This window comes from Copadichromis virginalis, linkage group LG1, assembly GCF_057382275.1.
Source record: "Copadichromis virginalis isolate Kocher_CV1m ecotype Utaka linkage group LG1, C_Virginalis_male_GT1.1, whole genome shotgun sequence".
Classification (NCBI taxonomy): domain Eukaryota; kingdom Metazoa; phylum Chordata; class Actinopteri; order Cichliformes; family Cichlidae; genus Copadichromis; species Copadichromis virginalis.
The window spans coordinates 1,824,700-1,844,612 of NC_140618.1; the positions used below are offsets into that span (position 1 = coordinate 1,824,700).

At 45.9% G+C, this 19,913-nt stretch overlaps 1 protein-coding gene across 3 annotated transcripts in view; it reads left to right on the top strand.

Moving 5' to 3' along the window:
• bnc1 (basonuclin zinc finger protein 1) overlaps nucleotides 1-10,247 on the top strand; it is a 32,776-nt gene extending 22,529 nt beyond the window's left edge. For all 3 annotated transcript variants that reach the window (XM_085467634.1, XM_085467468.1, XM_085467545.1), the window contains exons 2-5: nucleotides 1,563-1,665; nucleotides 3,673-3,908; nucleotides 6,155-8,199; nucleotides 9,198-10,247. In XM_085467634.1, coding sequence (XP_085323760.1) covers nucleotides 3,699-3,908; nucleotides 6,155-8,199; nucleotides 9,198-10,002 — 3,060 coding nt within the window. In that variant the 5' untranslated portion in view covers nucleotides 1,563-1,665; nucleotides 3,673-3,698 and the 3' untranslated portion in view covers nucleotides 10,003-10,247. The remainder of the gene's footprint in view (nucleotides 1-1,562; nucleotides 1,666-3,672; nucleotides 3,909-6,154; nucleotides 8,200-9,197) is intronic.
• The last annotated feature ends 9,666 nt before the right edge of the window (nucleotides 10,248-19,913 follow it).

Here is a 19,913-nt window from a genome sequence, read left to right on the forward strand (position 1 = left end):
GGAGAAATCACCAAAGGCAGTCGTGCTCCTTCTTTCAGTTTCCACGGGCAACTTGGCGATTGTACATTTTTTATGTAGCTTTGTAAGGAGAGCGAAGCTGCACACACACACACACACACACACACACACACACACACACACACACACACACACACACACACACACACACACACTCTCAGCACTTCTTTTTTGCCTTGACTGCGTACTGAGGTGGAGGTTTGTTGTCGGGGTTCCAGATTCAGATCACGTTTGCAAATTTTCTTTTATTTAATAAAAATTTTTGACACCCAAAATGATCTTCATGTGTTTTATGGAAACACTGACGGATTTTTAAGGCTGGACATAAATTACTCTAATTACAATTAATCACTTTTCCTGCACAAACACAAAAACGTGTTAAACAGCATGTTTGTGACTCTGCTGATCTGCTAACCACATTATGAAAAGAAGCGAACTTCATCATAAACCATCAGCCAATGATTCAAATCAATAAAGACTAGAATAAAACATCACACGAACAGCTAAACAATCGTCGAGCTGGTGTGCAGCACAGGAGGAGTTTGCTGCTAAACCGACCTGACGAGATCCTAAAATTAATTCTAAAAAACAGAAGGTTTTATATGTATGTGGCACATTAACATGTGAATTTAATGTGACACTAAGCACAAGAAGGCTGCTGGAGAGCACCACAGCTCTCAGGTGCAGCGCTCACCTGGTTTCCTCTGCAGCCACAGCATCGCTGCATGGACAAAACCAAACACTGCACAAATAAATACTTTATGATTATTGTTGTTATTGATGTTATTATTGCCAGCTGAAGGTCAGCAGAGAGGAGGAGACTCAGGGTGACCGACTCGCTGCTTACCTGGAATCTAAAAATAATGCAAATGTAACAATAATCATTTTATTCACTTGTGTCAGTTTTTCCTTCGTCTTTCTTCTCATTAAAAAAAAAATTGCATTCACTGTAATTTTAAATGTTTCATTTTCACAGTTTTGATAATTTTGCTGATTTTTCGTTTTTGACACTTTGATTATTTTTACTGCCTTCAACACCAAAAATAAACGCAGCGCTCTGACGCTTATTATCAGTCAAAGCTGCCATTAAGTGCCTGCCTGTTAATTCATTAGGAACTTTAAAATGTGTTCAATGCTTTTTAAAACCTGCAGCTGATCATCTCCACGCTCTGCTGCTCAGATCTGCTTTGGTTTCTCTACCAGTCATTTTAACCCCACACAGGTGTTAAATTACTGGTGATTTTCTGTAAGAAATACATGAAATATTTTTCGTTTAGTAATTTATAAAATTACAGAGAGGCCTTGACATCAGTCGTGTCGGGTCTTGATGTCAGGAATTTGGCGTTTCTTCCCACATCCAGTGTGACTAAATGTGTGAAAGGCCTCTGCAGTGTTTTAATGTAAGGAAAACCGTTCACAACACAGGAAAAGAAAACCTGCAGTTTATCTGATTCTATCTGCTTTCATTGTAAAGAATTCTGTGTGTGTGTGTGTGTGTGTGTGTGTGTGTGTGTGTGTGTGTGTGTGTGTGTGTGTGTTGACAGGCTATCTGCTGCACTTTGGTGAACTGTAACTGTGACAGCTTCAAGCCGGGGAAGCTGAAGAGGAGGCAGTGTGAAAACTGCAAGCATGGCTGGGTGGCTCACGGTAAGACGAGAGTTTGTCGTTATTATCAGTCAGAAATCTTTGATTTAAAAAGCTTTCACGCTGAAATCTGAATCTATTTATCTGTGTGCCAAAGGAATCTAATTTCTAGTTTGCTGACAGACTCGCAAATAAAACCATTAAAATGGAATCAAGAAAGTAGCTTCCTGTTTTTAGTTTTATTATTTTTCAGATTAACTGTAAGTGAAACGTGCAGCTGTGTCCTGTGAGACGATAAGATGTGAGCTGTGTTTAAAAATTTAATAAAGAAGAGCAGAGCACCGCTGAAGTTCAGACACAGTCGGAGGCTTTGAGCATCAGATGGATGCTGTAGTCAGGGAGATTCTACGACCACGCGGCGTTTAAATTCAAACAGAGATGCAACATGAAGTGTGGCTGCAGAGCTGCACAGTGTTGTTCACATGGACGTGTTTAAATAAAGTTAGAAAAGTGAGCGCAGCGATGACACTGTCGCCTTTACACAGACCCAGGTTAAACATTAGGAACCGTCACAGAGAGAAATCCTGCGTGTTTAACGTAATCGAGTAACCCGCGGCGCACGGCAACATGTTTGGCCCTCTGCCTTTGTTGGCGTGCGTGAATCCTGAACTTCACGTTTGCTGACTCGGGAGAAAAAGTGTTGATTTTAATGATGACACAGAACCCTGAGCTCCTCCCTGCAGTGCATCCCAGATTACTCCCAGCTGGTGTCTGTCATTCTTCCTCACATAAATAAGACGTTTCCAGGCCCTGCAGACACAATCGGTCTATTTAAAAGAAAATCGCAAACAGAAAATCAAAAATAATTCTTTTTTCTTGACTGAGGATTTTATTCACTAAATATTATTTATGCAGCTTTTTTTTAAGTAAAAGCACGAAGTAAAAAAAACAAAACATTTTTTGAGTTCTCACAAAGGCCAGAAAAGTGTGATTTAAGTACTTAGAGTAACGCCTGGAGTCACCTGAAGGCTTTTTGTCTCAAGACAATCACTCATCACTTTATTGAGATACCGTCTGAAAATCTGGAGAACTGGAGCTTTCAGATTTAGGTGAACCGAAGCTTTAAAAGTCCTTTAGAGTCATCGCTCTGTGGCGTAAACACAGAGGATGATGGTGGACTAACAGGGTGACCGCAGCGGGATTTTAATGATCGCTGAAGCTCTGGAAGTCAGAGTTTACAGAGCGAGAGTCACATTTATTTCCTGTAATTATTCTAATGTGTCCAACACTCTGCTTGAATCACCATCATTTTGTGTTCTGATGATTATTTCTGCTACACAGACTTGAATGCTGCGTTATTCCCTCCAGTTAACATCGTCCAGTAATACCCACTCTGTCATACACACAATATAGAGCACGAAGTTAGAAGCCAAATTTCTAAAGGACAAAAAAAGAGTTAAAATAAAAAGTGAATGACATAAAAATAAATAACTAAAGAAGTTCAATAAATAAAAATCTAAATAAAATGTAATAATACCGAATAAAAACAAGCAAAATTAAGGTATTATAATAAAAAAGCTAAATTAAAATTTAGTTAAATAAAACTTAAATTAGAAATTATATATTTCTTTAAACTAAATAAATAAAATGGTAAATAGAAAGAATAAAAAGTAAATTTAAAAAGTAGTAAAACGATCTAACAGGAAATTGTTCGGTGAATGAAAACAAATAATAATAATAATAAAGGTTAAGTTGCTGAGCAACCTGAAGTGCAGTGAACAGATTTTATTTGTTGTCCAATATTTAATGAAGATTATTGTTTATTTATTTTTCATTCTTTTTCTTTTGTTCCTGTTTTTATTTGATTTGTTACATTTAGGCCCAAAGATTCGATCAAAAAAATATTAATAAATGCTTGAACTCAATTTAATAATGCAAGCGGAGTGAGAGAGCGGACAGGAATGTGAAATGTGAACATGCAGCAGCACAAACACGCATGCAGCGCCCAGGCGGAGCTGAACTCTGTGATCTCAGATTCTAATCTGTTCAAACGTGACCCCTGTGTTTCAGCCCTGAGCAAGCTGAAGGTGCACCACATGTACCAGAGCAGCCAGGTGGAGATTGTCCACTCCAATGTGGTGTTCGACATCTGCAGCCTGATGCTGTACGGCACGCAGGCCATCCCCATCCGCCTCAAGATCCTCCTGGACCGCCTGTTCTCCGTCCTGAAGCAGGAGGAGGTGATCCAGATCCTGAACGCGCTCGACTGGACGCTGCAGGACTACATACGAGGATACGTGCTGCAGGTGAGCGCTTAGGACTGAAGAAGCCTCGGCTGGTGTGCGCGACATTTCAGGAAAGGTTTGACTGAACACGTTAGCGTTCAGCAACGGTCTGCGGCACAATGCCACCTGCATGTGTGGCTCATCAGTCAGGGGAGCAGGGATTCGATGATCAGGTTCACAAATTGATCGTGGTTCATGTTTGAATATAACAGTAAGCTTGCACATTAAAAACATGTGTGCCTGCTGCTCCTGTGGACACCTCATGAGTGACAAATTTAAGGACACCTGTGCTGCATCTGGCTGCAGCTGGAGAAGCTCTAGAAAGACTCTGTGAGTGAGAAAGAAGCCTTCAATCGTCGGTGTTCATTCAGTTTAAGACTTCAGTTTAGCTGCCTCCAGGGTTTATGCTAAGCTAAGCTCAGCGCTCTTCTACAAAGAAAAGTTCTATAAAAATTAATTTAATAATTTTACAAAAGAAATCAGGATGGGGGACGTTGCTTTACTGCTGATAGCCACAGACTCTCCTTACAGTCGTATTCTGAGTGTATCAGTTATCTTCTGTTGGAGCCGTTTAACACGTTTAACAGAGCGGCTCCCCGAGACTGGAGCCTCTAGTGGATGTTAGAGGAAGTGCAGGCTGATGTCTGACTGTTCACTTATTTTACAACAATCTGTGCATTTCTTTGTTAATCGTAACCATTTGATAAGCACAGACATGTGATCTCTCACCCCAACCAATCACAGCAGATGGCCCCGCCCCTCCCTGAGCCTGGTTCTGCTGGAGGTTTCTTCCTGTTAAAAGGGAGTTTTTCCTTCCCACTGTCGCCAAAGTGCTGCTCATAGGGGGTCATATGATTGTTGGGTTTTCTCTGTATGTGTTATTGTAGGGTCTGCCTTACAGTATAAAGCGCCTTGAGGCGACTGTTGTTGTGTATAAATAAAGTTGAATTGAATGTTATGTAGCTGGTAAAAGTGTTAATTTAATTAGTTTAATTAGAAAGCTGTTGGATTCAGTTTTGTTGTGGCCAAAATCTCTTTCGGGGAAACCTGAAATAATCATCTACAACTTTGTGTACTGCATGTTTTTGAGTGCATGGAGGAGATGAGCGTCTGTGAGACAAGAACGATTATTTCTCATATTATTGGTCATGCATTACGACACAATATCAATGCATATTTTTAAATATCACGCCTTCATTTCCTCCTGTTTTTCCAGCATTTTGTGGACTCGGGTTGTGTTCAGACTCAGTTTTTCGGCCGCCGCAGTGACGAAAAACAAAGTTAAAACACTTTCCTGGATAGACGTGTGAGCGGGACACCTGAGAAACACCACCACAGCCCGCGAGTACATGAAGGGAGAGACTGAAGGAATTTCTGAGGAAGGCGAGGGAGGAGGGGGAGTCAGAAAATCATGGTTGACGCCAGGCAGGAAAGGGCGGGGGGGTGCCACGGCAAAGCGATGCCACGAGCGGTGCCCCGCCGAGGCGGTACCACCGGGCTCGGGGAGGTCTCCGAACTGCCCGCTACATTTGTAAACATTATGTCTTTTGCTCCAGATTTCCTCTCAAGCCGGCGCCAAGCCGGCCGGGTCCGAGGCTGCAGGCGCCGTGTCAGGCGCGCACACAGATCTCACTTCGATTAGTACATCATCAAGTATTCAAGCTGGGCTGCGTTTAATTCATGTTAGCTCATCTAATGGCGAACGTAGAGTCAGAATCCTCGACAGGCACCCAATGAATGCTCTGTGATGAAATATTAATCGCGGTTATGGCACGAAGCCGCTCCTCACTTTCAAAGACCCCCAAACTCACATGTGATTACAGCCGGGCTGAGGCAGAGAGGACCCGCTTGATCAATGCACGGCGCCTTCTGCTCCCCCCGCCCTCGCCGCAGATATGTGTGTGTGGTATGTTGTGCACGTATTTATTTGCGCTCGCCTTTGGGAGTGTGCGCGTGCGTGTGTGTGTCCTGCCGATGCAGAGCAGGCACATCCACATGATTTAAATGAAGAGAAATGACCTGCGAGATGAAGCGCTGCGTGTCTGCGTAATGAGCTTTCTCGGGGTTCTGCGCTGCCCGCTCGCATTAACACTCCATCTGATTCCTTTATTTAGCCGCCCTGCCAATCTGCTTTATAAGGTGTGTCGTGCAGCCCACTGTGTGAATATGTATGAGCAAGCCAGCAGACACTTTTAATGCCGATGATGAAACCGCTCTCTCCTTTCTTTCTCCTACTTCCTCTGCCCTCTCCTCTCTTCTCTCTGCAGGATGTCGCGGGGAAGGTGTTGGACCGCTGGGCGATCATGACGTTCGAGGAGGAGATCGCCACGCTGCAGCAGTTCCTGCGTTTCGGGGAGACCAAATCCATCGTGGAGCTGATGGCTCTGCAGGACAAAGAGGGCCAGGCAGTGCTGGTTCCCAGCACCCGCACCAACTCCGACATCCGCACGTTCATCGAGCGAAACACCCCCCGCACGGCTGCCAACCTCTCCGCGTCCAAGACCGATAAGCTGAGCGGCAACAGCATGCACCACTTCGAGAACTTCATCAACAGCATGGCCTTCATGCTGCCGTTCCAGCTGCTCGGCTCTGTCCCGGCGCCGTTCCTGGGCTCGCACACGGGGGCGATGCAACAGCAGCACCAGCAACATCAGCAGCACCAGCCGCTGTGCCGCGGGCCGATGGAGCAGCAGGGCCAGCGGCAGGACGTTCAGGGGCGGGACGGTCTGCTCAGGGGAAATCACCCCTCTCTGTCGCACCCGTCGGAGAGCACGCTGCTCAGCTCCGGCGCCATCTCGTTCTCAGCTGACCTCGACCGAAGTGGAGACAAGCCGACGGACGGCCTCTCCGCCAGCACGAAGATCGAGGCCGAGGACTTCTCCACCAGTGACAATTACTCAGACGGGCCCTCCACACCGTGCACGCCGTCCATCAGCTCCGACGTGACCCAGATGTCACCGGAGAGCAAACTGCGCTCATTGGACAGAAACGGGAGTGGCGGTGGCGTCTCGGGAGGCATCGCCGGAGGAGGCTCTCTGAAGAAGGGTCGTGTGTTTTGCAACGCCTGCGAGAAGACGTTCTATGACAAAGGCACGCTGAAAATCCACTACAACGCAGTGCACCTCAAGATCAAGCACAAGTGCACCATCGAGGGCTGCAACATGGTGTTCAGCTCGCTGCGCAGCCGCAATCGCCACAGTGCCAACCCAAACCCACGCCTCCATATGCCCATGAACCGCAACAACCGGGACAAAGACCTGCGGAGCAACTTGTCCGCTGACGAGAGCTCTGAAGGAGAGAAGAGGCCTGAATACGGCACCCCCATCTCCATCTGCTCTGCAGAGAGCCAAAAATCGGTGTCCAGCTACATGGTGAGCCACATGGACTCTGGCTCCAAGCTCCACAGCAGCTCGTTCCCCAGCATGGGCCAAAGCGGCATCCTCTTCCCCAACTTAAAAACAGTCCAACCAGTCCTGCCTTTCTACAGAAGCCTGGTAACCCCGGCTGAGCTCGCCAACACCCCGGGAACGCTACCCTCGCTTCCTCTGCTGTCCTCCTCTGTGCCCGTCAAACCCCTCACAGCCCCCGAGCCCTGCACGACTGACCCGATACCAAAGAAAAAGTCTCGCAAGTCCAGCATGCCAATAAAGATAGAAAAGGAGATGGTGGAGCGAGACGAGCAGGATAAGGAGAGCAGCTCCGAGGATGAAACTCCCTTACACGGCAGGGACAAGGACGAGTGCGACGGTAACAAAGAGGAAGGACGTCTGTGCACAAGACAAGCTGGGGAGGAGAAGGAAGCCAGAGATGCGTACCAGGGCAAAGACATGGAGAGAGAGCAAAGTTTGGAGAGAGAAAGGACAGAGAGGGAGGACAAAGACGACGGCTCGAGGCTAGCCGAGACCGGCGTCATCACCTGCGCGTCCTCCCCCTTCGAAAACAGGCTGATGGACAATCACTGTGATGACAGCTCGCTCTGCCAGGACCCAGAGAGGGAGGACCGCGAGCACGGCCTCAACAAGATGTCAGAACTCAAGTGGGACGACGGCGAGCACAGGCTGACGAATGGCGGCGGCCTCCAGCTCACAGAGAGGGAGGCGTCCGATGGCTGCGGAGATGACTACGGAGACTCGGGGTTATCTCACCTCGATCCCGACGCCGTCCTGCCGCACCACTGTGAGATCTGCAGCAAGAACTTCAAAAACCCCTACAGCGTCAAGATGCACTACCAAAACGTCCACCTGAAGGAGATGCACATGTGCACGGTGGACGGCTGCAACGCCGCCTTCCCCTCCCGCAGGAGCAGAGACAGGTGAGAGGCGCTCGATTTCTCCTCCTGACACAAGTGCACGTTCGAGTATTTATAAACAACAACAACTTAAAGTCACAAAAGTGCAGCCTGCATGTCTGTGCAGCACCACGTCAGGTTTCTGTATTCATGAATCTGTAGGAAACGTTACAAACTGCATCTGTTCGCACTGACGGTGCAGCTGAAAGTGCATCTGCTTTAGCAAACTGTGTCCTCGAGTCTCGTCAATCAAAAACAGAGTCGGGGTTTGGCGCTCACAGGGTAAAGACTGTACGTGTGTGATGACAGCCTGTTCTCGTGCTGGCTGCGTCTCACAGATACAGATCGATCCATTTGTACTTATATAGCACCAAATCACAACAGCAGTCGCCTCAAGGCTCATTATAGTGTAAAACATCAATAGACAATCAGATGACCCCCTGTGAGCTAGCATTTGGTGACAGTGGAGAGGAAAAACCTCGCCTGCTCAGATTCAAGCTCTCGCTCTTTGAAAGGGGACAGTTCAGCATCACCATAGCGACAGAACAGCAGTGTGACCTCTGTGGGAGTTTTTCTTCCCCGGTGTCGCCTACTGCTTCCCCCTGACTGTTGGGTCTTTACTGGATAAAGTGATCGTTGCTGTGTTGTATTGTTTTGGTGCTGAATTGAACTGAACTTCCATCAGCTAATAGCAATTCTACATTTCTGAAGGTGCTTCTCACTTTGTACCCAAACCACAGCAGAGGGCTAAGAACGCTGCCCTGCGTTAATGTTTGTGGAAAACAGCCACAGTCACCTGAAATCTTGTCACCTTGTTAAAAACACTGAAGACACTTTTTATCCGAACCTTCCAAAAGTGATCCAAACTTGGATAGCCCTCTCTGTCAGTGCGATGTGCGCTCGCATGCAGACGGACGCTCATCACTCTTTGTGCAGCTGCAATAACAATAAATGTTTCACATGAAATTTTGAGGTAAACTGACTGAAACACTCACAGTGTCATTTTTGTTTGTCACCCGCAGACACAGCGCCAACCTGAACCTGCACCACAAGCTGCTGACCAAAGACTCCTTCAGCCCGGCCAACGCCCTCTACTCTCACGCCTCCCTTTGTCGAGACAGAGACTCTGCCGGGCTGGAGTACTGCCAAGAGCAGCGGGACCGAGACCCGCCCCACCGGGATCCGAGCGGCCAGACCTCCGTCATCTTCCGAGGGCACAACCGCATGGGTCTGGTCTTCCCGATGAGCAAAATGTCCACGGCTCTGGACAGCGCCGAGGCGTCTCCGGTGGGAGAGACTCAGAGATTGGGAGGTGGGGAAGGCGGCGTAAGCGGGGAGGATGGGGCAGTCCTGGACCTGAGCACCTCATCCTCTGCCCCGCCTCGTGGCAGCGCTCAGTCTTCCTGGGACTCAGACGGAGCCGGCAGCGAGGAAGGGGAGGGGGCCGAGGAAGACGAGGAGGAGGCGCTCCCCGTGGAGGACAGCGATGAAAGCTGCGATGGGATCGGCGTGGGCAGGCCCGGGGGCGACGAGCTTGCACTCGAAGGGGGGAGGACCCTGGGCTGTGGCGAGGGAGGACAAGGAGGGCTTCAGGGAGGTGGGGGTGGATCTCCAATAACGTGCCACGTCTGCCAAAAGGTCTACAGCAACAAGGGCACATTCAGAGCCCATTACAAGACTGTCCATCTGAGACTTCTTCACAAGTGTAAAGTCCCCGGCTGCGACACGTCGTTCTCCTCCGTGCGGAGCAGGAACAGGCACAGCCAGAACCCGAACCTCCACAGGAACCTGGCTGTTAGCTCGGGTTCCCCCATGGAACAGGAGTAGACCTCAAAGGCCAACGTTTACTTTGTCCAAGTTGTTCTTTTGTTGTTTTTCCTGGGCGCGTAATAAAGAAGGCTCACCCGTTAGCACTTTGGAAACATCACGCCGTCATTCATCCGTTACTGTAGGCGAGAAAGGGACGAGCAGAGAGGAAACCAAATTCATTTAAAACAACCAAAACCTGCGCAGGTCAGCCAGTTGGTTTCGGCGTCGTGCTGATTTATTTTGGTTTTCCTTTGAGCCCTTTAGTCCACACGGATGTTTTTTTAAAGTTTTCCTTGTGTTGTCGAATCCTGCAAGTGTTTTTTCTCTTCCAGTGTTTCTGTCGTCGGACGTCCACGTCTGCCCCGTGAAGCCGTAGTGAAGTAACTCCTACACTCGTCGTTTCACTCGTCCCAGCAAAACAGTCTCTGTTGAAAAGCTATCGTGTTGTGAGGTAGAACAATAAGTTATTGTACGGTGTTTCTATGATCTGTCTTCACTGTTCTCTTTGTTGCAAACTGCTAATGTTGACCAAAGATTTCTTCTCAGTTCACAGTTGTGTGTGTGTGTGTGTGTGTGTGTGTGTGTGTGTGTGTGTGTGTGTGTGTGTGTGTGTGTGTGTGTGTGTGTGTGTGTGTGTGTGTGTCCGGACCCTTCGTGTTGTGGGAGGGGTTATGCAGTATTAAGAGGTCCGCCTGGTCTTCGCCTTCATCGTTTTTAACAGCAGTATTCAGGCGTGGGCGTGGCCTAAAACAGTAAAATATATAGGAATGTTGACTGAAAGGGTGAGATCCTGTTTTTTGTTGGTGTTTTTGTAAAGAAATGTTCTCACGCAGCCAGACTTGATGTTGTTCGCGTGGTTCCTTGCAGTAACCTCACCGACTGGACAAACGGCAGAAAGATGCCACCTCTGGAGGCAGGAAGGATGTACTGTGAAAGAGTCAAACACTGAGAAATAATCAAGACAAAATGCAGTTTCTGAATCTGGCCCTTTGCCCTGAGCACACCTTACACGAAGAGCCGGAAACAAAATGTTTGAGCTGTAGATTCTGTGAATAATTTGTGCTGAAAGACACCAAAAGAAAAGAAGCTGTGTAAAATGGAAGAACTTCACCACTAACATTACGTTTCTTTACGTGAACATAAACACTGTGTTGTACATTCCTGATTTGGTTTACTGTCCTGGTTTTGCTCGGTATTCTGCATATTTCCTTTCAGTCTGTATTTAAACGCGATGGCTCAGATTTAAGGTCGCGCTCGTCTGTTGTTTGGATTCGTTCATATTAAAAAAAGAGCAAAAGCCGAGACATGTGGATAGATGTTCATGTTTCTTTTGAATTAATGTTACAATATTCATTCAGTTAAATAAAAAGCCATATGTTTGCAAGACTCTGGTCACTTATTTTGAATTCCTGCATTAAAAACATGTCGGTCTGTACGCTGCACAAGCTTTTCATCAGGTCACTGAAAACTATTGTTAACGAAACACAAGATTGAGAGCATCAGGACACTCTCAAAAGTCCCAGAAATATTTCTGTGTCATGCAGTGATGCAACTCCGGAGTTGCAGCTTGTTAGCTAGCTGCTCCACATCGACTGCCGTCTGCGACGTCCTTCGGTCATGACGGGAAATCTCTGAAGAAATGAAGAAATAGTTGCAAACTTTATAGTAATAACCAGGAACAAGTAATTAACTGTAAATTATGTTAATTCATGTAATATTATAAAATCAGAAGAAAAAACTGATTCAGTGGGACTTTTTTTCTGCTGTAAATCTCAGATAAATATAACATTATAGCGCGTAGCTGCAGAATCACCAGTGTTACATTGACACTACAAAGGTGTCTGTGTGTGTCCACTGTTGGACACGTGCTGGTTTTCTAACACTGGAAAATAACTAGAAATGCTGGTAGTTTGTGGACACATGTAGACTCTGCTCTACTGGAGATTTTGCAGTGTGTGACTTGTAAACATTCAAAGATTGAAAGAGCTGTTCTGTTGAATACAAAGTGGGAGCGCACACTGGACCAGAGTCAGGAAGCCTGATTTCTCCTGCTGACTGTCGGCGTCTGTGTGACGTCACAGCTCAGCTGGGAGACTGAAATAAACAGAAAAAGGTTTCAAATATAACAGCAGAAGAAGAATCAGTGAAAAATGTTCTAAGGCTAAATGGTGAATTATACAAAATAAAGTTTTTTCAAATCATGACAACAGTCGACTTTAGGTGCGTTGTACACTATTCAAAGTGCTTCGTCCCCTTTCATCATTCACACAAAAAAGTGTTTTCTGTCTACCAGTCACACACAACCGGGGGTTCAGACGACCCCCTGTGAGCAACGCCGGCAACAGTGGGCAGGAGAAACCTCCGGCAGAGCAAGGCTCTTGTTTTGCTTCTCCTGTGTGAAGCATCCTTGGTTTTCTTGAAAGGTGCCAGAACAATTTAACAAATTATTATTGTTATTATTATTAATACAGACAGTATCAGTCTACAATGTTTACACAAAGTAACAGGAACAGCTACTTAATCTCATAATTTACGTTTCAATTGAATCAATTAATTTAAGGTAATTAAAACACCTGATCTGATGCACTTACCTGTCCGGCCGTCCACCAGCTCAGGTACCTCAGGAGGATTCAGCCTGCGGTGAGACAGCGCCCCGACCCACAGACTCTCCCTGACTCTTTATTCCTATTTTTATTTAATCAAACATTTTGCATCCCAGCGGTCGGGTCTTTGTTTGTGAGAGAAGAAGTTCAAATGTGCTTGAATATGATTCATTTACGTATTTATTGTTGTTGTAATTCACAGTTACGGTAGGATTGTTCTTTCTCCACCTTGGTGTCTGATGGATGACTGTATATGTAAACTCTTATTATATCATTCAGCACACAGCAGCATACAGTGAGATAGCAGCAGGGAAAGGACAGAACTGTGAGACGCGCTGAGATTTGACTAATTACAAGGAACATGAATATTAAATGTGTTTATATGTATGAAAACAGACACGTCTAAACATAAAAACTGCATTAATACCATGAAAGGGTCAGTCAGAAACACGCACAGCGACCCGTGTTTTAACAGCAGATTTCTGCACATGCAGGACGGAGAAGCTCCTGTTACGCAAACAGTGGGAAGTATATTTGAGTTTGAACTTTTCCTAAGCAAGCACACGCGTCCTCATGCTCGTGCACTGAATCATTCGAACGTCACTGACAGTCATCTGTCCTCTGAAGCTCTTAAAATCAACGTATCACTGAAATTCTGTGTTATTACTGAAGCCACAATGAAGAAAATAACGAAGCCCAGTCCCAAAACACTGGTGAGCTGTGTAGAGTGCAAATAAAAACAGAAATCAATGACTTGCAAATGTCATAAACATATATTTTATTTATAATAGAAAATATATGAAATGTTTCAACTGGGAAATTTTACTATGACCTCATTTTCAATTTAATGTAACATGTCTCAGAAATGTTGTTATGGAGCAACAAACAGCTAGAAAATAAACCCTGTGCCATAGAAACAGCTGGAGGAACAGGTCACATGACCTCGTGTAAAAGGAGCGTCTTATAGAGGCGGAGCTTCTCTGAGGTAAAGACGGACAGATGCCTGATTGACGTATGAGGATGTTTGGTGATAGCAGCTGTATTTCAGTGTAAGGAAGGTTTAGTCCACCATGTTTGAAGCTGAGCTGACTGTGAACTGTTAGTCAGTAGGTCTGCATGTCCACGTGTTCCTCCTTCAGCTTTGCCACCATGTTTCTGTGGCCGACCTTGTGTTTTCCAGGCGATGCCCATCCTGGAGCGATCCGAGGACATGGCCGAGCCACTGTGAGCACTTTGTCTGTGTTTAGAGCTCTCTACTCGACTGACTTTTGGCCAGATGTGTCATATTTTCGGAGGCATCCATTGTGAAAGCTTTTAATCTTATGCCACCTTTCACCATGTGCCAGCATTTCAAACCACAGAGGAGAGCACCGCAGTTTACAGTCTGACCTTTGTTCTAAGGCTGTATTGCACGATATGAACTGTACGTGGATAAACTGTACAGCTGTGAATTCTTTGCTTGTCAGCTTCCGAAACATTTTACTTGGTTTGCAAGCAGAAGCCAGTCTGTCAGCTCTGCATCATCTCCAGCAAATGCAGCGGTATCGTATGAACCCACCAACGCCAAACGTGTCAGAGCGTGTTGGGCTCCAAACCTGCGCTCTTTACCGCCAGGTCAGAGACACCTCGCTGGCTCACTGGTTACCTTCAGTAATGAGCTCACCTGGTTTCGCATCACCTGTAACAGGTGGAGGACCTACCCGTGGTCCAGTATCAGTGCTAATTTCCTTTTTGGTTCCCCTTCGTTCATTTCTTCCTTTTTATGAAAGACACCTTCTTCCTTTCACTCAGCTGTGAGTGCAGATAAACCAGGGGTGACAGTCAGTCTGTGGGACGTGTGCCGTCCTGCTTGGAGTCTTTCTGCGTTAGCCCTGTGATTGACTGTTGACCCGTTCAGGTTTACCCCCACCTTCCACCCTCTGCCAGCCCGTCCAGCACCCTGAGCAGAAGTTGGATGGTCTGGTCCTCTTTCTTTAAAGAAGCACACTCTGAAATTGTCACATTAAATAAGTAAAACAGTCTCAGATGTTGGTTTTTTGCACGGCTCTCTGCTGAGAGCTCAGTCATGACTTTCTCCCATAATTAAAAAAAACAAATCTTTTTACTGGTTGACTGGTTCTGTGTACGTCCTGTGGTGTAGCTGTGGATGCTGTGGGTGATGTTACTCAGTGTAAAGCTGATGATGATTCAGACCTCTGACTCAAGTCAAGGTATCAGTTCACACTCTTGTGATGTGAGACACTATTAAGGAGAAAATACAGCTGTGCTCAACTGGACTCTTAAGCAGGCCGGTAGTGGCCCCCGGGCCATATGTTTGACACCCCTGAACTAAACCATCTCTGTCACGGAGACGAGGACTCGCTGGATGATTTAATGATGTCAGCAAATGCTTTTGGCTCTTTTCTTTTAAAACAACAAGGCTTTAGAAGTGATATGAGGCAGGTTGTCTTTCCATCGGGCCTTGCTCACAGGTCAGGGAGGGGCGTGGCCTGCAACATGACTGGGCTCAGGTCAGCCTCGGCTTGACCCTTTCACTGCTACGCCACCCAGACTTGGCGAGCAAACAAAGCAAACACAAACTGCTGTAGACGCACACACAGGTGACGGGAACACGACAGGTTTTGTGTTGAAGTTGATTAATAGGTTTGATATCTCTGTGATTTTTGCTTCTTTTGGATGATAACACGGAGGAGACACTGAAACTGCAGTCAGCACTGATTAACATTTACATTCCTGCAAAATGGCACGCTCTCCACTGTCCAAAAAGAAGCTCTCAGAGTTATTGAAGAGGTGAATTAATCACTGTATTCCCGCTGCGCAAAGGTAAAGGGCAGGGATGGAAATGGACGGGGACAGTGGAAGCATCGTTGGACTTGCATTAAAAAAGCGAGGAGGACAAATCTGTTACGCAACATGCCAAAGTATTGCACTATTACAGAGGGCTGAAAGCCTTGCATAACTCAACAATCCAACCCACCCGTCGCATTTACTGTACATTAGTGAGCCTGCAGAGCCGTTCCTCATCACTTAGGAGCTGAAAAACCCAGTTCTGACAAGTGGCCCCCATCCTTTTTCTCTGGCACATTGCAGAAATCTAGTACCACTCAGAGAGGGCACAGTGGGTTATTTCAGTCCCTCCTGTGTGCTGCATGTAGGCGACAATATCCAGCAGAGAAGCTGGTTGATCTGTAGAGGTGGAGCACTCGCTCAGCTTCCTCCACAGTCGTATCTGTATCCGGAACAGCTTGCATCTTTGGGGCTATTTTTAAGAAGCAGTGGACGCTTTCAGAAGCTGTTCACTGGTAAATTTGGAACAGATCGAGGAGACTACTGAGCTGCAGAGGTTTGCTGTGTTCAGGACTGATAGTCGAGACAAACATGAGCTGCTGCTTGCTTCATCTCTGAGCTCAGTAAACACTTTCCTGCTAAGTTTATGGTCTCAGTCTGACTGAACCAAACACGATGTCCCTTGTACATTTGTTTTGCCCACTAGGGGTCACTGCAACAAACAGCAAGCACAGAATTATTGTGGAAACTCAGAAGCAGAGTCAGGAATGATGTGGCAGACCCCGACGTATGACTCGTGAGACAAGATTTAATCTTAAACACAGACTTCATTGGTGGCGACAGATGGAGCAAACCAGAACAGAGCAGAACAGGAGCGAAAAACAGGACTAGAAGGATACAAAGCAACAGAAGAAAACAACGTGAATCACGATGCAACCAAGAACAGAAGCAAACTGAGGGTTTAAATACACAAGAAAAGTTCAGGGGAGGATGGAGACACCTGGTGAAACACAGCTAAACTAAATCTACCTGATGAGACAAGAGGAAGAGAAACTGAACATAAGGCTCACAGGAAGTAACAGACATGCAAACCTGACCTAAACAGGGGAGCACAGAGACTGAAACAAAGATCACCAACAGGTTGAAGAGAGAGACCGGGCAGCTCATCTAAGCCAGCTCTTATATCCTGGACAACGCAGGTGAGCAGCCTTAGCTCACAATGCTTCCATGCAGCATGTCAGGCTTTCTTCAGGGAGTTGACCGGGAGACAGAAAGAAATCACAAAAGAAGGTGAAACTAGAATACACACAGAGGATATATATCAGTGACCATCTCACTAATGCAATAAAAGAACCAAACCGAAACATGAACTCGTGAAGCTCACTGGGATGAAGAACATTAGCATTCATTTGGAGCTGTGTTCCTGTCTGATCTAACCCGTCTGTTTTGGTGCATCATCTCTGACTCTTCAGCTTCTAAATTCCAGGCCGAGTTCAGAGAGGATTTTCTTTACATGAGTCTTTTCAGTGAAAATGACTCCCTGCTGCTGCAGAAAAAGGCTGATACAGCAGCGAGGCTCAACCAGACAGCAAAGCAGTGAAAATAATGATGCAAAGAGCCTCAGAGAGCAGCTGAGCCGAGGTAAAAACTCACTGTGTATTAGTCTAAGTGGCAAACTTTCCACAACACATCTTTTAAAAATATATTTATTACCTAAAAAGACAGAACCCTAAGCACACTCATGTTAAAAAGTAAGAGAGAAAATGTCTCAATCCAATCACTTAATCCTTAAAGCATTCTTGTAAAAACAAAAGCGTCCTGTTCATGCCCGAGTCTGAAAAGTTGATTTTACACGATGATGTTTTTAGAAAACACGAGCTGAGCGCTCGCCACGCCGGGCTCCTTTTTTGTGTCTTTATTTTCTCACATCTCAGTGAAACTGTCCTCTGTTGTAACCAGAGAACACGACCGTCGTCCAGTGGCTTAATTATATTACACTCATATAAATGACATTTAAAGCTAAGACTCTATGTTCATTTTAAATCTGAGACTCATAAATATGAAGCAGGTCCACATTTGACCACATGCATTACATCTGAATCAGCACTGAGGAAGGTTAGCTTGGATCTGAACCCCACTGAGTGTCCTCACTGTTGTGAGGAGGCACAGAAACCTGCAGCCGTCCAGCAGCTGCAGAGATTTTGGAGAAAAAGTAGTCAACAGTTTCTGAACGCTGAGATTTTTTCTGACTTTGGTAAATGTTAAATTTAACATTTTTGTATTTCAATAAATTTTTGAAATACTGCTTCTCATATAAATGCATTCAGTTTAATCATGTTAAATTAATAACAGCAATATCCTTTATGTTCACATGAACCGCGTCTTATAAAACCCCATCCTCTTCCTCGTCACCTCAAGCCTCTTCCCCTGAAATGAAGTCAGGGCTGCAACTCACGAAAACGTCCTCATTTATTCAAAGTAATGCTGCTGTTACTGATTGTCAGGGGAGTGGATACTGTCTCCAGACAGCTACACAGCAACAACAGCTGGTTATAAGCTAACATTATGCTAGCTAATGCTAGTTAGTCTAGTAAAAATCAGTCTTTACCTCTAATAAAGTTTGATTACGTTCTCATATTATATGAGAGTTTTTAACTGAGCGTCAGCAACTGACAAAGAAAGTTTAACCAGTGCCAGCTAACAGCAGCTAACAGCAGCTAACAGCAGATGTAGCGTGCTGACAGCCTACACTCACTGCAGATGAAGGGCAGCCAGATTTGTACGGTAGCTCGGTTACATACAGAACTCAGCTGACTCAAATCTACAATCTACTGACATCTAGTGATGAGAATTTACACGCTGCAAGTTTAAATACCTGCTTTTATTTTTAGTGACAGTTTTTATTAATTAATTTGTTTTTATTATTTTAATAGTTTTTAAAAAAATGTTTTTGTTGTTGTTTTTCAAGCTTGTTTCTTGTAACTTAATGGTTGTTAGTGGTTTTTAATTCGTCTTAAGCCTGTAATGACATCTCAGGTGCCTTTGTTGACGTTCAGATGTGTCACATGCATCTGTTTAGAGGACTGGATGTTGGATGTTGCATATGTCAGAAACACAAACAGACTTTTTCCCTATGACTGTTTTTTTTTCAGACATCATTACTTTAGCATGTGGAGTGTGATTTAGACAGACGTTAACCTGCAGACTCACAATGTGAAAACCTTCATCGTGTCAGAGGAGTTCTTGTTTTTGCTCTTTGTGAGAAAACTTGAGCACTTTTCTGTCCCGGCTTTGCTGCGAGCTGCCAGCACCTGGGAAGCGTTGGATATGTTGCAAGCTACTGTGAGAATCCCAAACAGTGAAACTGAGCCCTCTGAGCAACACTGCTGCTGATCCCCCACATGTTCCAGAGAGAGGGGTCTTTCTGGGGCACTGACACCGGATCCCACCTCTCGGTCCTGGGACAGGGATCGGGGCCAGTGGGGGGTTGTGGTGGAACTGGAGGGTAAGGCAGGGACGGGGGTGGGGGGGTGAGAGAATGGATTGTCCACGGGTGCTTGGGAAGCAGAGGAATATGAGGGGGTATTACCGCCCAGCACAGCGGCCAGATGGACAGCAGATGACTTTTTGTTCTTCCAAACACTCTGCAGGCTGGGGGAGGAAGAGGAGGAAGAGGAAGATGAGCTGGGCAGGAGGGAGGGGGAAGAGGAGAAAGGCTTAAGTGAAAGTTTTGGTTTTACAGGGCAGCTTTTTTCCCTCTCTGGATCATAAAACGTTCATCAAATCCATTTGTGTGTCCCAACATGTGGTGCTGTGAAAGAAATCCCCCACTCTGCATTGTTATTGAATCCTTCATCTTAACTTAACTGTGAGGTTTGACTCATGTTTACCAGCCTCTGAATCTCAGGACCGGTCCGATAAAACACGGCCCCGACTCACAAATTAGAACCTGGTCACCGTCAAAGAGCGAGGACACCATCACAGGAGGGAGAGCTGCTGCCAGTCTGCCCTCTGCTGCTGTGAACCACATCTGTACTGAGTCTGCTTCACATCTGTTCCAGCGCCTCGGCAGGTCTGTGCTGCCCCCTGGTGGTCCAGAAAACCAGTCACAGCTTTTTCCAGTCACCTCAGTAGGTGTTTAAGAAATGTTTGTCCTGATCTGGAGCCTGTGCAGTATGCAAATATATGGTGACGTGTACACCATCTGAGGTACAACAGTGCAAACGCAACACGGCTGCTTTGTTCTGTGTGATGCAAAGTGAGAAAAAGCCACCTGCGAGTGGCTGTTTACAGGTCTCAGTCAGTAAATATCAGGACATCATAAAAGCTCTGGAGGCAGTTAGTCCAGGGTCTAAATGTTCAACCTATGATGATAGCTTAAAGTTTTTGGTGTTTTTGTATTTCTATCGTAAGCTCGTGTATGTTTTTAGGATTATTTCTTGTGTTTGTGTGTATATTAGAGGTCTTTACAACGATGTTTAGAATCCCCAGATACGTCCCCATCAAAAGTTTAAGACCACTTGAAAAATGACAAAAAAT